The sequence below is a fragment of the Hemicordylus capensis genome, chromosome 2 (assembly GCF_027244095.1).
Source record: "Hemicordylus capensis ecotype Gifberg chromosome 2, rHemCap1.1.pri, whole genome shotgun sequence".
Classification (NCBI taxonomy): Eukaryota; Metazoa; Chordata; class Lepidosauria; order Squamata; family Cordylidae; genus Hemicordylus; species Hemicordylus capensis.
In genome coordinates, this window is record NC_069658.1 from 395,452,132 (window position 1) to 395,466,984 (window position 14,853).

Sequence of the window (14,853 nt, forward strand, 5' to 3'; positions counted from 1 at the left end):
ACAGTACCTCCGTCTTATCTGGATTCAATTTCAGTTTGTTAGCCCACATCCAACCCATCACGGCCTCCAGCCCCCGATTCAGGACATCCACCGCCTCCCTAGGATCAGGTGATAAGGAGAGAGAGAGCTGAGTGGCATTTGCATATTGCTGACAACTCAGTCCAAGTCCCTGGACAACCTCTCCCAGTGGTTTTATTTAGATGTTAAACAGCATAGAGGACAAATCCGAACCCTGCAGGAGCCCAAAGGCCAATGGCCATGGAGCCAAGCAGTAGCCCCCAGCACCACCTTCTGGACCCAGGCGATGTGAACTAAGGATCCTCATGTAGCCTTAACAAGGGTTTCCAGGAATGCTGTTGCCAAGAGATCTGTCCAGTGAGCCTAGAATTATAAGGATTATCCATTAACTAACCAGTCAAAATTAACAAACCAATTCAGAAAACATGGGACAGTGAGTGGGGGTGATGCATTTCCAGACATGCAAGCATTTTAGAGTTGCGAACATTATCTGACACCAAGCAGTCTGCCACTGCTGTTCTTGCAGCATCACTGACCTTGATCTAATTTTTGAGCCATCACTCCCCTCAACACTGCACTGATTTGCTCCCCAACCCCAGAAGCAGGTGTTATAAGGTAGAAGGCGGCATTGTGCCAGGACTACCCTCTACCACTTGGCAGAACATCCTAGAGTGCCATCCATCTTCTTCTTTAACCTGCACTGTGTAATTAACTTTTATCCCTCTCCTTTTCATTTAGTAAGGGAGAATGCCATAGTTCTTAGTCACATCTAAGGGATGGAAGAGGAAGCTCGGAGAAGGTAGTCACGGAAAGCTTCTCATGCTGTTACTAACCCAAGGGAAACAGTTGGAAGTTTATAAAGCTGTTCAAACAGATGACAGTGCTATAATATATTTAGCTATAACTTATTACACCTTTTAATGTTTTATCACTTCAGCTGTAAAAATCTTGGCAAAAGATTAGTCTGGCATTGTGGGACTCTTTAGCAGGTAATGTTTCCAAGCCAGTTAAACTAGCTAGTTTCCATTTTTCAGAACTGGGCATTAAGTTACAATACATCCCACATCTGTACTTTATTTAAAAGGCTATCATTGGATATGGGCCTGTGGGAAGCGAATAGGAGGATCTCAGGGAGGAGAGGCTGCTCACAAGGAAGGAGGTAATAAGGTCATTGCTGGTCCACCAGGCACATGTGCAGAAACAGGAGAACAAATCCCATGTTTCTGAATGGTGCTCAAGTATTCACTAGAAGCAAGGGTTTCTTGCAGGAAGTTAAGACGACCTTGAGTTAGGTGTGGCAGTCTTCACAATTCTGTTTTACAAACCAAGTATGAGCTCAGGTTATGGATCAGAGGAGGAAGCCTAGAGTCCTTAGCATATGACTGTGTGCCTGGTTTGGCTTTCTGATGCTCTCATCCTCATCCCTAACCACTAACCCTTTTCCAACTCAACTTTTGTTCCCCTTGCAAAACCCATTAAAAGTGACACCAAGAAGCTTTTGCTGGACACTTGAAAACACTGCATGCATGCAGGATGATCTCCCCAAATGGCATTTTCCTGTTACTAGAATGCTTCTGCGATAGGTTTCAAGAGAACAGAAATAAGAGGCATTTCAAGAAGTCACATTTTGAAACATTAAACCAAATGGTTAACTAACCCACATTAAGTTGTTATAAGAATGCATTCTGAATTGTGCAATGAGGATTCTCAACTCTGTTAGGTATGAAAAATGAACCAGAGTGTGCTCCCCCCTCCCAGATTTAATTGAGAAAAAGAGTGTGAATTTGCAAATCACCTGCTGCATAGACATGGCAAAGTTGTTGCCATCTGGAGTCTGGTCAGTGGACTGTGTTCAATGACTTTGAGATGCCATTCAGGTTCTTACTGGAGCATCCACATGCCAAAACCTCACAGCTCCATAGTGGCGAGGAGGAAGAAGAAATAAGCATAGGGATGGAGCTCATTTCACATCTCCTTTGATTCCAGTTCTTGAAAATGCATAGCAGTGTACAGAGTCGTAACTGCAACATACAATTTTAAAATGTGACAGAACCCCTCCCTCACTTATAAGCAAAAATGAGACTCATCTGAGATATCTGTCACATGTGTTAGAGAACAGCAATAGCAGCACAAGTACCAAACCAGAAAAAATGCCCCCTCCTAATGGTACAGTGTCAGGCAAACTGCTTCCGTCCATTTTATGTATGTTCTAGGAGTCTGAGTTTCAATACCAGAATTAGTCAGTCTTCTTACACAGCTGGACAAGAAATCAAGAGTGGCAAGGACTGTTCTGGAGGAATCCTGCGAGTATACACACAGGTCTGTGTGTATATAACATCCCCCCTGCTAACTGAGCAAAGAGGCAGCTTTTTAAAGTGGCGATTCTCTCCATTTAGCAGGGGGGAAACAACTGACCCTATCCAACCCCAGCACAGCATCCCTCCAATGGCTGTTGCTGGTATCTAACTTATGTTTCTTGTTGAGATTGTAAGCCCTTTAGGAACAGGGAGCCAATTTATTTTATTTATATCTATGTAAACTAAAATTTTAAGGTTTTAATTCATGGTTAATTTTAAATTGTTAAATTGTTTTACGTTTTTGTATATATTTTAACTCATTTTATACTATTGTTAACCGCCCAGAGATGAACGTTTGGGGCAGTGTACAAATGTAATTAATAAATAATAAACAAGCCATTTCGGGAATTTTCATTGAAAAGCGGTATATAAACATTCATCATCATTGTCACCGTAAATCTCTCCTCTTCACACTTAGCTCTTGAATTGACTTAGCTTTTAAACATGGTAAAGACCATGTTCATCTTCTAGACCTCTGCATACCAGCAAATCTCATAGGTGTGTTGCAAGGAAATCCACTGTACATGAATTCCCCATCCATACACCAATATGAACAATTCAGGATGGCTCCGCTGGGGCAGAAACAAGGATTACCTTCGAGTAACATCAGCAATTAAATCCAAAACTCTTAGCTCAGGCCAGAAGCAACATTTTGCAGCCTGACACTGACTTGTGAGCCAGTTATGCAATATCCCCTTGTTTTAAACCTAAACCTGAGGCTTGTTCTACACATGCAGCAGAATAAGGTGGTAGAATGAATGGTGCTATTTTAGACTGCAGAAGTGGAAGGATCATATTTTTAATGCCTCCCTATATGTTGTTCTTCTTTTTTAAAGTTCTGCAATCAGAGAACAATAAGTATAGCAGGAAGTAGCCTTGGATCAGGGTCTTTTTAAGATTCTGAGAGGCCCAGGGGCAGAACATACTGCACAGCATGTCTACATGTCTGTCTCTCCCTCACACACACTCAAACACTCATGCAACTGCACACACTTTGTAGTCCACTTCATGCATAATGTCCTAAGTCAATGTAATAATCCCAAATACTGAAACTTGATCCTGGGGTTATATTTTGACAGATCAGTTTTACTGGTCTGAATGAAAAAGATTGCTCTGGTCATTTCAAATACTGAAACATACTTTGGATGCCTCCCCCTCCATGTGTGGAGCCCAGGGCAATTTGCCTCCCCTATGCCCCCCCCCCCAAAGGGCTCTGGCAAGGATAGAACCTTTCCATTGATACATTAGGGATGTGCAGAGTGTTTCGAGTTCAAAACATTCCAACACAAAATGTGCAGTTTCAAGCCTGGAACAGAACACCCTTCAAATGAAGGGTCTGTTTCAAGCTTGGAATGACTCCAGCCCATGAGGGTGGCACTAGGGTGGGCAGTGAGGGGCAGCAGGAGCTCCTTTCATTCATTCATTCGATTTCTATGCTGCCCTTCCAAAAATGGCTCAGGGCGGTTTATACAGAGAAATAATAAATAAATGTAAGAAGATGGATCCCTGTCCTCAAAGGGCTCACAATCTAAAAAGGAAAATAAGATAGACACCAGCAACAGTCATTGGAGATACTGTGCTGGGGGTGGATAGGGCCAGTTACTCTCCCCTCGCTAAATAAAAGAGAATCAGCACGTTAAAATGTGCCTCTTTGCCAAGCTAGCAGGGGTTGCTCCTTTAACAATCATTACCTGGCTATTGCTCAGTCCCCGCAAGCAGAGGCCCACCCGACATCTTGCACCGGGGCTGCCCCACCTACAGTGCTCTTCTGGCCATAAAGATCCCAAAACAAGGTAATGATTGTTAAAAGGTACCTCCCCACTGCACCTCGCCACCCCCTCATGTACCAGAATTTGAAACATTATGAGTTGGAACACTGTAACAACCAACTCAACCAGTTTGTTCCAGCGATTTGCATTCCGTTCTGAGCTCAGAATGGAACACAAATCCCATTCTGTGCATATCCCTATGATGCATTAGGGTCTCCACTACCACCTGCCGCTTATAGGAAACTTGCTATATGGGAGAACAAGCAATGACAGCCCCATCTGCAGTCTGAAGAGGTACAATTTGCCACCTCATTCTACTGCATGTGTAGATCAGGCTTAAGCCTGTTTGCTTGGAGTCATCTGGCTCCAATGTGTAAGGTATATCTGCATTACATGGTAGTTCTTGCCAAGTGCAACATGCACTTCTATGAATTCCTCATTCAGATGACACCCCTCTCTTTTTCAGTCATCACCAGGCAGCCTATTGGTTGCCCTTCAGCTTACAACTTTTAAGCACAGTTTGATGGTTTAAGGAATCAGGTTCCACTTTTTATCACGTCCTATAAGTGACCATTAAAGATACCCTAAGGCCTCCACTCAAAGCCTTTCTGAAACCTTTGACCCTTCCTATCATACTTTAAGGTGGCTCTTGCCTCTCTTAGTCTTTGAAGCATGGAGAGATGATGGATTTAAACTCTTTGATTTCAGATTTTCAGTCCAGTTCTCTAATAAATACCCCCACACTTTAATTCCTCAGACAGAGAGCACACAAGAGCCACATAAAGCAAAAGTGGAAACTGTTGATTTCCATCATAAAGATGCCTTTCAATATTTTAACATAAATCAAGCTGTGTTTTATGATGATAATAAATTTGCTGGAAGAAACTTCATTTGCTGCCTGAGGCAGAGAAATGATTCAATTTGTTTAGTTTTTAAGCGCAAGCAAATGTAATTGAGTTGGGTAAGGTACAGCTGTTTTAATTGAGTTTTCAGAGAACACCTAGTGCTACAAGAAGCAGGAGGCTAATACAGACGGACACGAGAAGGCAAGAATTATTTCACGAGCGGCTCCAGCATGGCTACCCTCTCCGGCTGCTGCTACTGCCAACTGATCTCCCCACACGAACTAACTTGGAAAACGCTCCCTTAATGCGTGCAGAAAAAGACCACACCACAATAGATGTATCATCTGCATTTATTTACGCCTTTCTGAAAAATAATTACATACAGGGACAAGCTGGGAACACAGTGCAACAAAGAGCCATCATGAAGAATTGTTACATGATATTAGCCAATTAAAAATATTATGTTAAAAACTGGATGAGGAAAGAGAACTACTGCTTAGGATGACCCTGGATTCTACCCCTCATTCCCTGAGGCACCTCCTCTAAGAGTGGGTAAAAAAAATTAAACAAGCTCATGTGCTTGATCCATCTTGGTCCACTTATTTCATGTTTTAAGGCATATTTTGAAACAAAGACAACTTTCCTCCCATCATTAACAGAGGTAGATTCCTCCACTGCTTACAGACAGCTGGCATCTGAGAATTCGATGGTACACTTCAGCATTTACTTCAGTACTTTTATCATAAAAACAGGACAGGAAGTTCTTCAAGGTGAGGGCCACATGGAAGGCACTAGTGTCAAGACATTTCAAAAGCATGCTCCCAAAAGGAAAAAGAAAGTAATCCCTTATGGTATTGTTGTTTTGAAATCAAGGAGGAATTCTAACAATCTGGAACAACATTTTAAATGAAAGTCTATAATCTAAGCCCCAAAGGCACAGAATTCATCAGACAGCTACGGATTTGGGGAGGGGAGGGATTTCAGCTAATCAGCTATCAAAATTATACTTTGTTGCATACCATCAGATCTTTTCAAGATGAGAAATGGAGCTTTCTGGAAAGCAGGATATACTGAGATCCTAGAATTAGACTATATGGTCAGAACTGAAGCATTGCTACTGCAGTTCAGAAAATTGAACAATTTCTGCTCTCACTGAAATCTAGTACTTCTGAGCTCTCTCTGTGCGACACATATTACATGACTGACTCCCGTTAGGAAAGAAGAAAACTGTTCTAATGGGGTGTAGATACACAAAAGGTTGAGAAAGGGAAGAAAATCCTTTGGCGATTGGGGGTAAAGCAACACATAAAGTGACTCATTCGTTCCTATGAGACCAAAAGTGTCAGAAATATAGTGAACTAGATGTGGTACATGTACTGTTCAGAGCCTTATGCAGCCAGATTAGGAGATTAGGATTGCCATAACACAATTTTCATCAATTTACAGGTCATTTTTCAGGTACATTATTCTGCTGTTAAACTGCCAATGCTGATCCTATCTGTGTGTCTCATATTGCAGAAGGACAGATTGGGCCAGTATGCAACAGCTCTGCCACGGCCATCTGTGATCCATCCCACTCCCACTCAGACAGAGCTTTGTAACAGTCATGCGAAAGAGTGACAGAAGGAAGCAGTTGCTAAACGTCTGCATCACTTGTGATGGGGGAAGTCCCATTTCATCTAAAATGTAGGTATGTGTTCTAAAACCCTGTATTTTTCTTCTCCCTGAACCAGAGCAATTCACTACTCCTTACCAATTCATCAATATCCTGGTGTTGGAGCAGCAGCAGCAGCTATCTGCAAGGTTTCAGGGCTGTTTAGGTGACTCTCTGATGCACCAGCAACGGCTGCCAAGGACAGCTTGAGATCAAGAAGAGAGGTGATGTCAGGCTGTATTGTGCCCGGAGCAAAATCCCCCTAGTCGTCAAAACTACCTTTATGCAACATAGCAAGGACGTTTATCTTTGTGCAGAGTTGTGCTACCCTTGCTTAAAGAGAAAGTGTGTGTGTGTGTGTGTGTGTGTGTGTGTGTGTGTGTGTGTGTGTTTTGACACAACCTCTGCCAATCTGTTTCTGTAGCAGAAACCATTCAGGTTGGATAGTGGCTGGAAAATATTTCCTGATAACAATTTTGATTTAAAAAAAGAAAGAAAAAAGACAGCAACACAACTTAATTTCTCAGCTCACTTTGGTGAAACATCAAATTTAATATCACAGCTATACTGGCTGGTGAAGGCAAACATAATCCAGGGGCTTGGAAGATGAAATTTAATAAAGAAAAAGCAGTTTAAATTTATTTATAGGCAAAGGAGTTAAAAAGAAAGTTATCCTTATATTAAAACCGTTGTGACCCCTTCTAAGCTCCTCAGTCTACTAAATTACTTTTGACTTTATCACAGAATGGTGGTCAACAGCAGCTTCAGAACTGCTCCCTTTCAACCAAAAGGCCCACACTACACATGATGGGGCAGATCATTATCTTTAAACCCAGGTCCTTTCCAATTGTGTATGGAGGAGGGAGATGGTGTTGGGTCTGGATTCAGATTTAGAAGACTAAAAGAGGCATGCATGTTTGGAGCCCTCCCTCAGTCTCTCCCAAGCAGGGCTCACTTCTGATACTGGAGCATAGCTAAGGGGAAAGCGGCATCAGGGGCAGAAAGACGGGCTTAGCACCTTTTCGGATCTTAAAAATGAGATTCTGTCCTGATCCCTTTAGATATGATTCAGGCAGACCCAGGCCTGCTATGGTCATGCATAGGTTAAAACTTTTATGTACAATAAAATAAGAAGCTTAGATGGAAAAGGAAAATGTGGGGATGGGGAAGAGAACAAATACTTAAAATTCCATGAGATTAATTTTCAGAATGGAATTCATTGATGTTGCGCACATGACCTGGCTGGGGAGGGCGGGAGGCCTGCGGGGAAGGCAGGAGCTTGCCTGCCTTCTCTGGCGGACAAGTGGCCACTGTCCTCCCCTCCGCTGTGCACCCCCACAAGCGGTGGCTGCTCATTAGAGCAGCCACTGTGCTCGGTGTGGCTGCTCCTCCCCCCGCCCCTGGCTCGCTGCCAGAAATGGTAGCAGGCCGGGGGGGTGGGCATTTAATCTGGTGGCAATTGCCAGAGGTTCACTTAACCTTGGCTAAACGCCAGGTTGAGAAGTGGGGCCTGGTGCAAGGGTAGTGCCGAGAGCAACTTAGCTCCCGGCGCTTCACACATGCAGCCTGACCCAGGCTGGGCTGCCCTAGCCTGGGTTCGGCTGCCCATGTGAATACCCTTAGTAAGTTTGGTTTTTTGGAGGGGCGGCGGCTTTGTATTAAGTTAGAAGATACAAAACAATGGTTTTTATGAACCTCTCCGAAGAATTTTGCTTTCTCTGGTTATACCTGCGTATCCCGTTTCTGCCTCAAGAGAATGTTGGCTGTTATTCTCTTTATTTGGCAACACCCAACTTAGGTACACATTATATGAATGCTTTCACAGGTTACCTGTCCAGCAAATAATTTGCACCTTCATGTCCCTGCAAATGACATATGCCCCAGCATAGGGGTGAAATGGAGGACTCTGGCAATGTCAGGGCTACTTAGTAGCATAAAGGAACACAGGAAACAAGTTCTCCCTTTTATTTCTCCTCAAGTGAGGGCCCCGTAGTTAGGGAAATCAGAGACTGGAAATTGTGTACAGAAAACATAAAAGCCAACAGAAGTAAGAAGTAGTTGCAAGCTTAACAGAAAAGCTACCCAGAGCAGTATCTAGGAGTCTAATCCCAGGGACTACGCTACATACATGTTTAAAAAATCTGTAACAGAAATGGAAAAACAAAACAAATACCGGGAGCAGGGGGAGTGTGTGGGGGGGAGCAGGATTGTTCAAGTTGGGGGAAAGCTCCCATTGGGGGCATTCTTTTCTCTCCCATGCCACAGTTTAGTTTGGCCCAACACTGTGGAAAACTTAAATTGCCATGAGCTCTAGTTTTACTAGTTGACCCCATTCTGCTCCTGATGGTTTCCCCCCTTGTTATCTGGAGAAAGAAAGAAAAGTCTTATTTCAGCAAGAATACAGAACATGAGAAAGCACTGCTTGCTTGATTCTTGGGCTGCTTGTTCAGCTAGTAGCAGCAGTACTGGTCATCCCCATCACTCTTGAGGAAAAGATGCATATCCGAAAGCCTCCGACACATCACAGCACAACAGAGAGGAAGACATTCTGTGGTGGAATCTGTAGTCAGGCAAAACAAAAAACCAGATACTGGGCAATCACAGCAGCCTGGTGGAGTGTTCAGGCCCACACATTTATACGCCAAGTGGAGTCTGAATGGAAAAGCAGCAATGCACCCAAAATGGGCAAGGTGAGCATCAAGTTCACACTCAAGACCGTGTTAGCATTCAAAATGTTTAGAAAAGTTCTTACCAGGTGCCATGCCAGAAAGAGAAGTCTTAGAAGTCACCTTCAGGTTCCTGTAACAAGCAATGCTGCTCCATCAGAACTTAGTTTCACTCAAAATGATATTTGCAGTCACAAAAAGAAAACAGAAAAGACCCCAGAGTAGCACAAACCAAATCCAGACTGTGTGCCGGAATGGGGACACATGTTTATTCAGCGTGCCACTTCCAAAGACCAGCTGAGTGTCTTTTCGGCTACAGTATGCTAAGAAAGCAGGGATGATGTACTGGATCCCATTCCCAGCATAGGCCCCAGTAATGCCAACCAAGGACTCCAAATCATGGGTGCAGAAAGCCACGATAATGGGAGGAATTAGTGTTAGAACTGGGAAAAAAATCCTATCTACTACCCATGGGTAGGTTCCTCCTTCCCGGTGGAAGAGAGTCTTCCAGTTGTTTCTCAGAGTCACAGCAATTATAGGAAAGTTGGTGCTGATAGTGAAAACAGGAAAGAGGCCCAGGAAGTAGCGGATGAATGCAATATTGACAATGTCGCAGTTGGTGAAGTTGAGCGTGTACATGTCCATGAGAGTCCCGTTGTGGAAGCAGTAAATAGCAGTGAAGGACAAGAGGCTATAAAAACCCAGGATCAAGATGTAATCCAGCAGGACCAACTTGTTAACATGTTTCTTCTTGGAGATGGGAGTAATGAGGGATGGCAGGGAGTGCTGGCACATGAAGGAATACACACATACCCCAAAGAGATTGCGGATTCCTGAGAGCTGTGCCAGAGGTGGATGACCTTCCCCTTGGCCCTTGGCGATGCGGATGAGGGCTAAAATTATCATGACGACAAATGCTGAAAGACAAGGGCGATATGGGGAGAAGGGGAAGAGAGAGAAGGGACATGGTTAAGCCAGAACGGTACCAGGCTCACAAAAATATATTTTCTGTCCTAATCTCTGCGCTGGATCTCTACAAGTCTAAAGCTCAACCAATAAGAAAAAGACACTTCTCTGGAGAAAGCAGCACAGCATATCAAAGGAGAGATCTACGAGGCGTTAACATTATGCACATTCAGCACCAGGGGGAGAGGGCAGGCAGCTGGGGATCACATACAGAAGCATACTTATGGCTGCCTTTTGAGCAAGTTTATCTAACCATCACACTCCCAGGGCATCTGCCTCTTAGGAAATGGGCTAGACCCATCACAACTGCCTTGAGTCCTGAAAGAAAAACCTCTGCTGTCCCAGGGTTCTCAGTCTCATTCATGTGGGTAAAAATGCACCGAGGAACCTTCCAAGCATAAACATGTACTAGTTTGTCTGAAAGGGCACTTGAAAGATTGCTTCTGGGCAGCACAGGAGTGCACAAAAGACAATGCTCATGCCCTTTGGCTTCTGACAGCATTTGCTAGATGAGAGTGGGATGGGATTTTACATAAATGACACTGACAGGAATGCTTGCAACTGGCTTCCCTAAGATTTAAGGTGTGTGTAAAGAACACACTGACATTGCTCTGCATAAGGAACAGTCAAACAGGCGGCAGCCTGTGGCTAATCCCAGGTGGAAGGAAGCCCAGCAGTGACTGAAAACAAAGTCCTGAAAAGTGCTCCTGGGATCTCTGTGTTGCAGGCATCACACACATACTTACCTGATGTTTACCACAGGGAAAATATCGAATGCTCTTTTACTAGCTTGTCGAAGAGAGATTTGTTGCAACAAGGCCAAGTAGGTCTAATGCCTGATATTAAACATTAGTGATAGAAACAAAAGCAGTTGTACTGACACACACAGAAAGAACACATGGATACCAAGGGCATTAGATGTGCATGAGGCTCACAACAAAGGGAAAAGATCTGTATAGTTTGAAGATGTGCTCTTTAACTGTTGCAAGCTCCATTCAGCCAATATTGTGTTTTCTGAAACACTAATGATTTATTTTATTACATGTATATGCCATCTTTGATCCATCATGGAACTCCAGGACGCTTACATGTGATTCCATCCAGGCAGTAGCACCTAGACCTGCTTAGCTTCAGCAAAGTGACTGTACGGTAGTATGTGTCCTTCCCTCAGACCACGCCCTGAGATCCAAAACGCACATGGAATTAACCACATGAGTTCACCGTCACATCAGAGAACTCTCTAAGGGGCTTGGCCAGCATGTTCAGCATGTTTTAAAAATGTTTTTCTTTTTGAAATGTAGCTTTCCATGTCATGTTTCTGAAAGTTGCCCTCATTTGAAAAACAATGTATGGCATGCGGCTTTGGGGTGTGCAGGTGCTATTGTTCAAGATGTACAAGGCAAAGACTTGGGCACACAGAGCTAGCTGTGTAGTGTAGGTGTGGCAGCTGGTAACAACTCTAGCTCTAACTTCATGGTGGTATCAGGACTGATAACTCTGAAATAATAATAGAAGAGGAGCCCTTCAAAATGTTTCAGCTCGAAATGGGCTGTTTTGAGTGTATCAAGCTTGAAACAAAGCACAGTGGCACTTCCATGCCCAATGCCACCCACACCCCTGCATCAATATGCTAGTGGTGTCAATGCAAGGGGCATGGCTGGTTCAGGGCCCAACAGGTGCAGGGGTTGCTGCGAAGGCAGGCTGCCCAAGGGGCCACCATGAACCTTCCTACACCCCTGCTGAATATCTAACCCCAACTTTATTTTTGGTCTCCAGATACACCAAGCAGGAGAAAGAAATCCATTATATGTGTAACACAAAAGGCAAGCTCAATCAAGAAGAATACATATAACTATTAATTTATATAGCACTCTTAATCTGCAAACTGCTCATTAAAATCCTGAGAGATAGGATTATTATTCATGTTTTATAGATGTAGATCTGAAGGTTGGGATGCTGTGATGCTTTATGCCATAAAATAAGTTCCCAGCAAAGGGGCGGGGGTGAAACTGAATCAGGAGGACTTCCAGATTCATGCACTCTTCTGCATAGACTCAGTGCCATGTGCTGTTGTAAACGTACACTGAAAACCAAATCTGCCAACTCTAATTTGGAGAATTTCCTTGCGCTGTCTGTTTTGAAGGGGCAAAGAACCAACTATAGTTGGTTTCTGCTCCTTCTGGTCCCTTTCTGCTTCCAAAAGATGAACTGAAATGTAGAACGCACCCTAGCAAAGCCCTTCAAGTCATCTAGAACCTGCCCAAAGACACCAAATATTCTCAGCAGGGTTGTGAGTTGCGAGTTTGAACAGCCCGACAGGAACAGGAAACAGAAGTGACACAGAAGAGACAGCTCTCAAGAAAGCGCGTGCACACACACACGACAGGCTATTCTTCTTACATTTTCTGAGAAGATATTCAGCACTCTCTCTTTGGGGAGAAGAGTTTGACTTGCAATGCCCAGACCTGTATTCTCTGCCACAGCTTAACTATATTTAACTGCAAGACCTCTGCACTTCTTCCTCAGTTCAAGAGGAACAGTAAATCTCTACTATCTCTGCTCACTCAAGGGTGACGTTCTGGCCTATTTCTCTAACCAAGTTAGTTATCAGGTATAGGCTACTTATTTAATCCACTCCTTCCCACAACAGAAGCAGCATATGTACATTAAATAATGTGTGCCAGTATCAGTAGCATTCTCAAGGGAACTAAAGTAACTACACACCCTTTCCAGACTCTTGGAAACAATACCTTTTATTCTACTCATAGGTTTTCTTTGGGCTAGAGCACCATATGCAACATCTTCTACCAGGTTGCACTGATTAAGAGCCTAACTGTCGGCTATTTTCAGCTTCCACTGTAAGTTCTCACAGCAGAATAACTTTACAACAGTACATTTTTCATTGCACTACCTGCTTGAGGAGTCAACTCCAAACACTTTCTAACATCTCAAGGTTTTCTAGGTTGGGGACCAGAAGATAAACAAACACTATGCCATGGTGGAAGAAGAGCTAGGATATTGCTCTGTTTTGAACTGGTAGCTGTTGACTAATCTATACTAACGAGAATGAGGGTTGCCTCCTGTTTGATCTTCATAGACTGAACCAATCACTTGAATTTATCACTGAGCACAGATCACTGACACAGTGATCTGTATGCATTCTGAAAGCATACCATACATATGTCAACAATACATGCATGTGGGAGCCAACTTTCACAAGAGGTTTACCATGCATTTATTCAACTTGAGCAGATAACACACAGTGAGCAAACTGAAATAACCCAAGTTCGCAGTTTTGTGAATCAGCAGTTTATGAATTTAAGACCCACTTGCATAACAGCAATGATCATGGGGATGGGCATGCAGGATCTGCTTCCATACCTTCTCTCTTGTTCATCTTTTTTTTTTTTAAGGTTGTGTAAGAATAATTGCCATACTTCTGGCCAAGATCCCACTTACAACATTTTGTCTATTTTCTGGGCATATCCTACTCTCAATTTAAAGCCATGTTCCTTGTGGCCCTTTCTGCCACAGTGTTGTTGTTAATGTCTGTTCTAGATGGCAAACAAACCACCTGTTGTCCTATGGTAGGTTTTGCCCTACCATTTGAGAATCACTGTAACAAGTGTTGATATTCTAATTACAATAGTCTCATTCGCAAAACCAGGTGAAGCTGTGGATTTCTTTTACTCTTATAAAGAAATCAAGTTACTTTTGTGATGAAATGCAAGGTCTCATCTACTAGCTACTGAATTCACTTTCCTCCACTCTGTCCCACCTCTCAGAGACTTGTGAGTTTCAAATCAAGGCATTTTACGTAGATTTCCATACTTCCCAGTGGGAGTCTCCTTCTCCATCAGGGAAGACATATGCATAGTTCTACAGCACTTACAAATCATACCATCAGTCCATTATGGGGGAAATTATAGACCATTAGTTCTGTACTGCATTTTTGTATAACATGCTCAGGATGTTAATGAACACAGAAGATCCCCAGGAGGCCTGAAACTTCTTTTTCCCCCCCAAAAGAGCTTGAGTCTCCATGTGCTAGCACCTCATGAGAATAGCACCCTTTCCTTTTTCAGCAGTGATCCAACCTTCTAGTTGACATTTCTTGCTTGAAGTACATGGGATTTTTCTAGTACACAATTCACAAAGGGCTGATGAAGTCTGGCACTTGAAGATATCCCGACAAGTCTAATTTCCTAGTCAAGGGGACACAGGAGGACATCCCTTCCCTTTGTGTTGCTGAAACTGTAGAGTTAAACATTCACATGCAAGATTTATCATCCTGTCCCTCTGAGGCAGCAAGATGAAGACAAAGCTCTAAAACTCAATTATATCCAACGATAAACCAAAATGAAAAGCATTTGATTGCCTGTAACAGAGAGGTCCTGATAAACAAGAAGAGAAGCTAGGTTCTGCGGGCATGTATGGAGCTCTCTGCTCACCTGTCAACAGGTTCATGGGGTGATAAGATTTGAATGCAAATCTCAAATACTTTTAATAATCTTTTAATTATTTATTAAATTTGTATACTGCCCAAATGACCAATGCTCTCAGGGTGGTTTACAATCA

At 43.2% G+C, this 14,853-nt stretch overlaps 1 protein-coding gene across 4 annotated transcripts in view; it reads right to left on the bottom strand.

Annotated features, from left to right (window-relative positions):
• Positions 1-5,321: 5,321 nt before the first annotated feature.
• TMEM104 (transmembrane protein 104) overlaps positions 5,322-14,853 on the bottom strand; it is a 109,183-nt gene continuing 99,651 nt past the window's right edge. For 3 of the 4 annotated variants that reach the window (XM_053291088.1, XM_053291085.1, XM_053291086.1), the window contains exon 10: positions 5,322-10,226. In XM_053291088.1, the coding sequence (XP_053147063.1) occupies positions 9,466-10,226 (761 nt within the window). In that variant the 3' untranslated portion in view covers positions 5,322-9,465. The remainder of the gene's footprint in view (positions 10,227-14,853) is intronic. The other variant, XR_008315244.1, reaches the window with a different exon arrangement.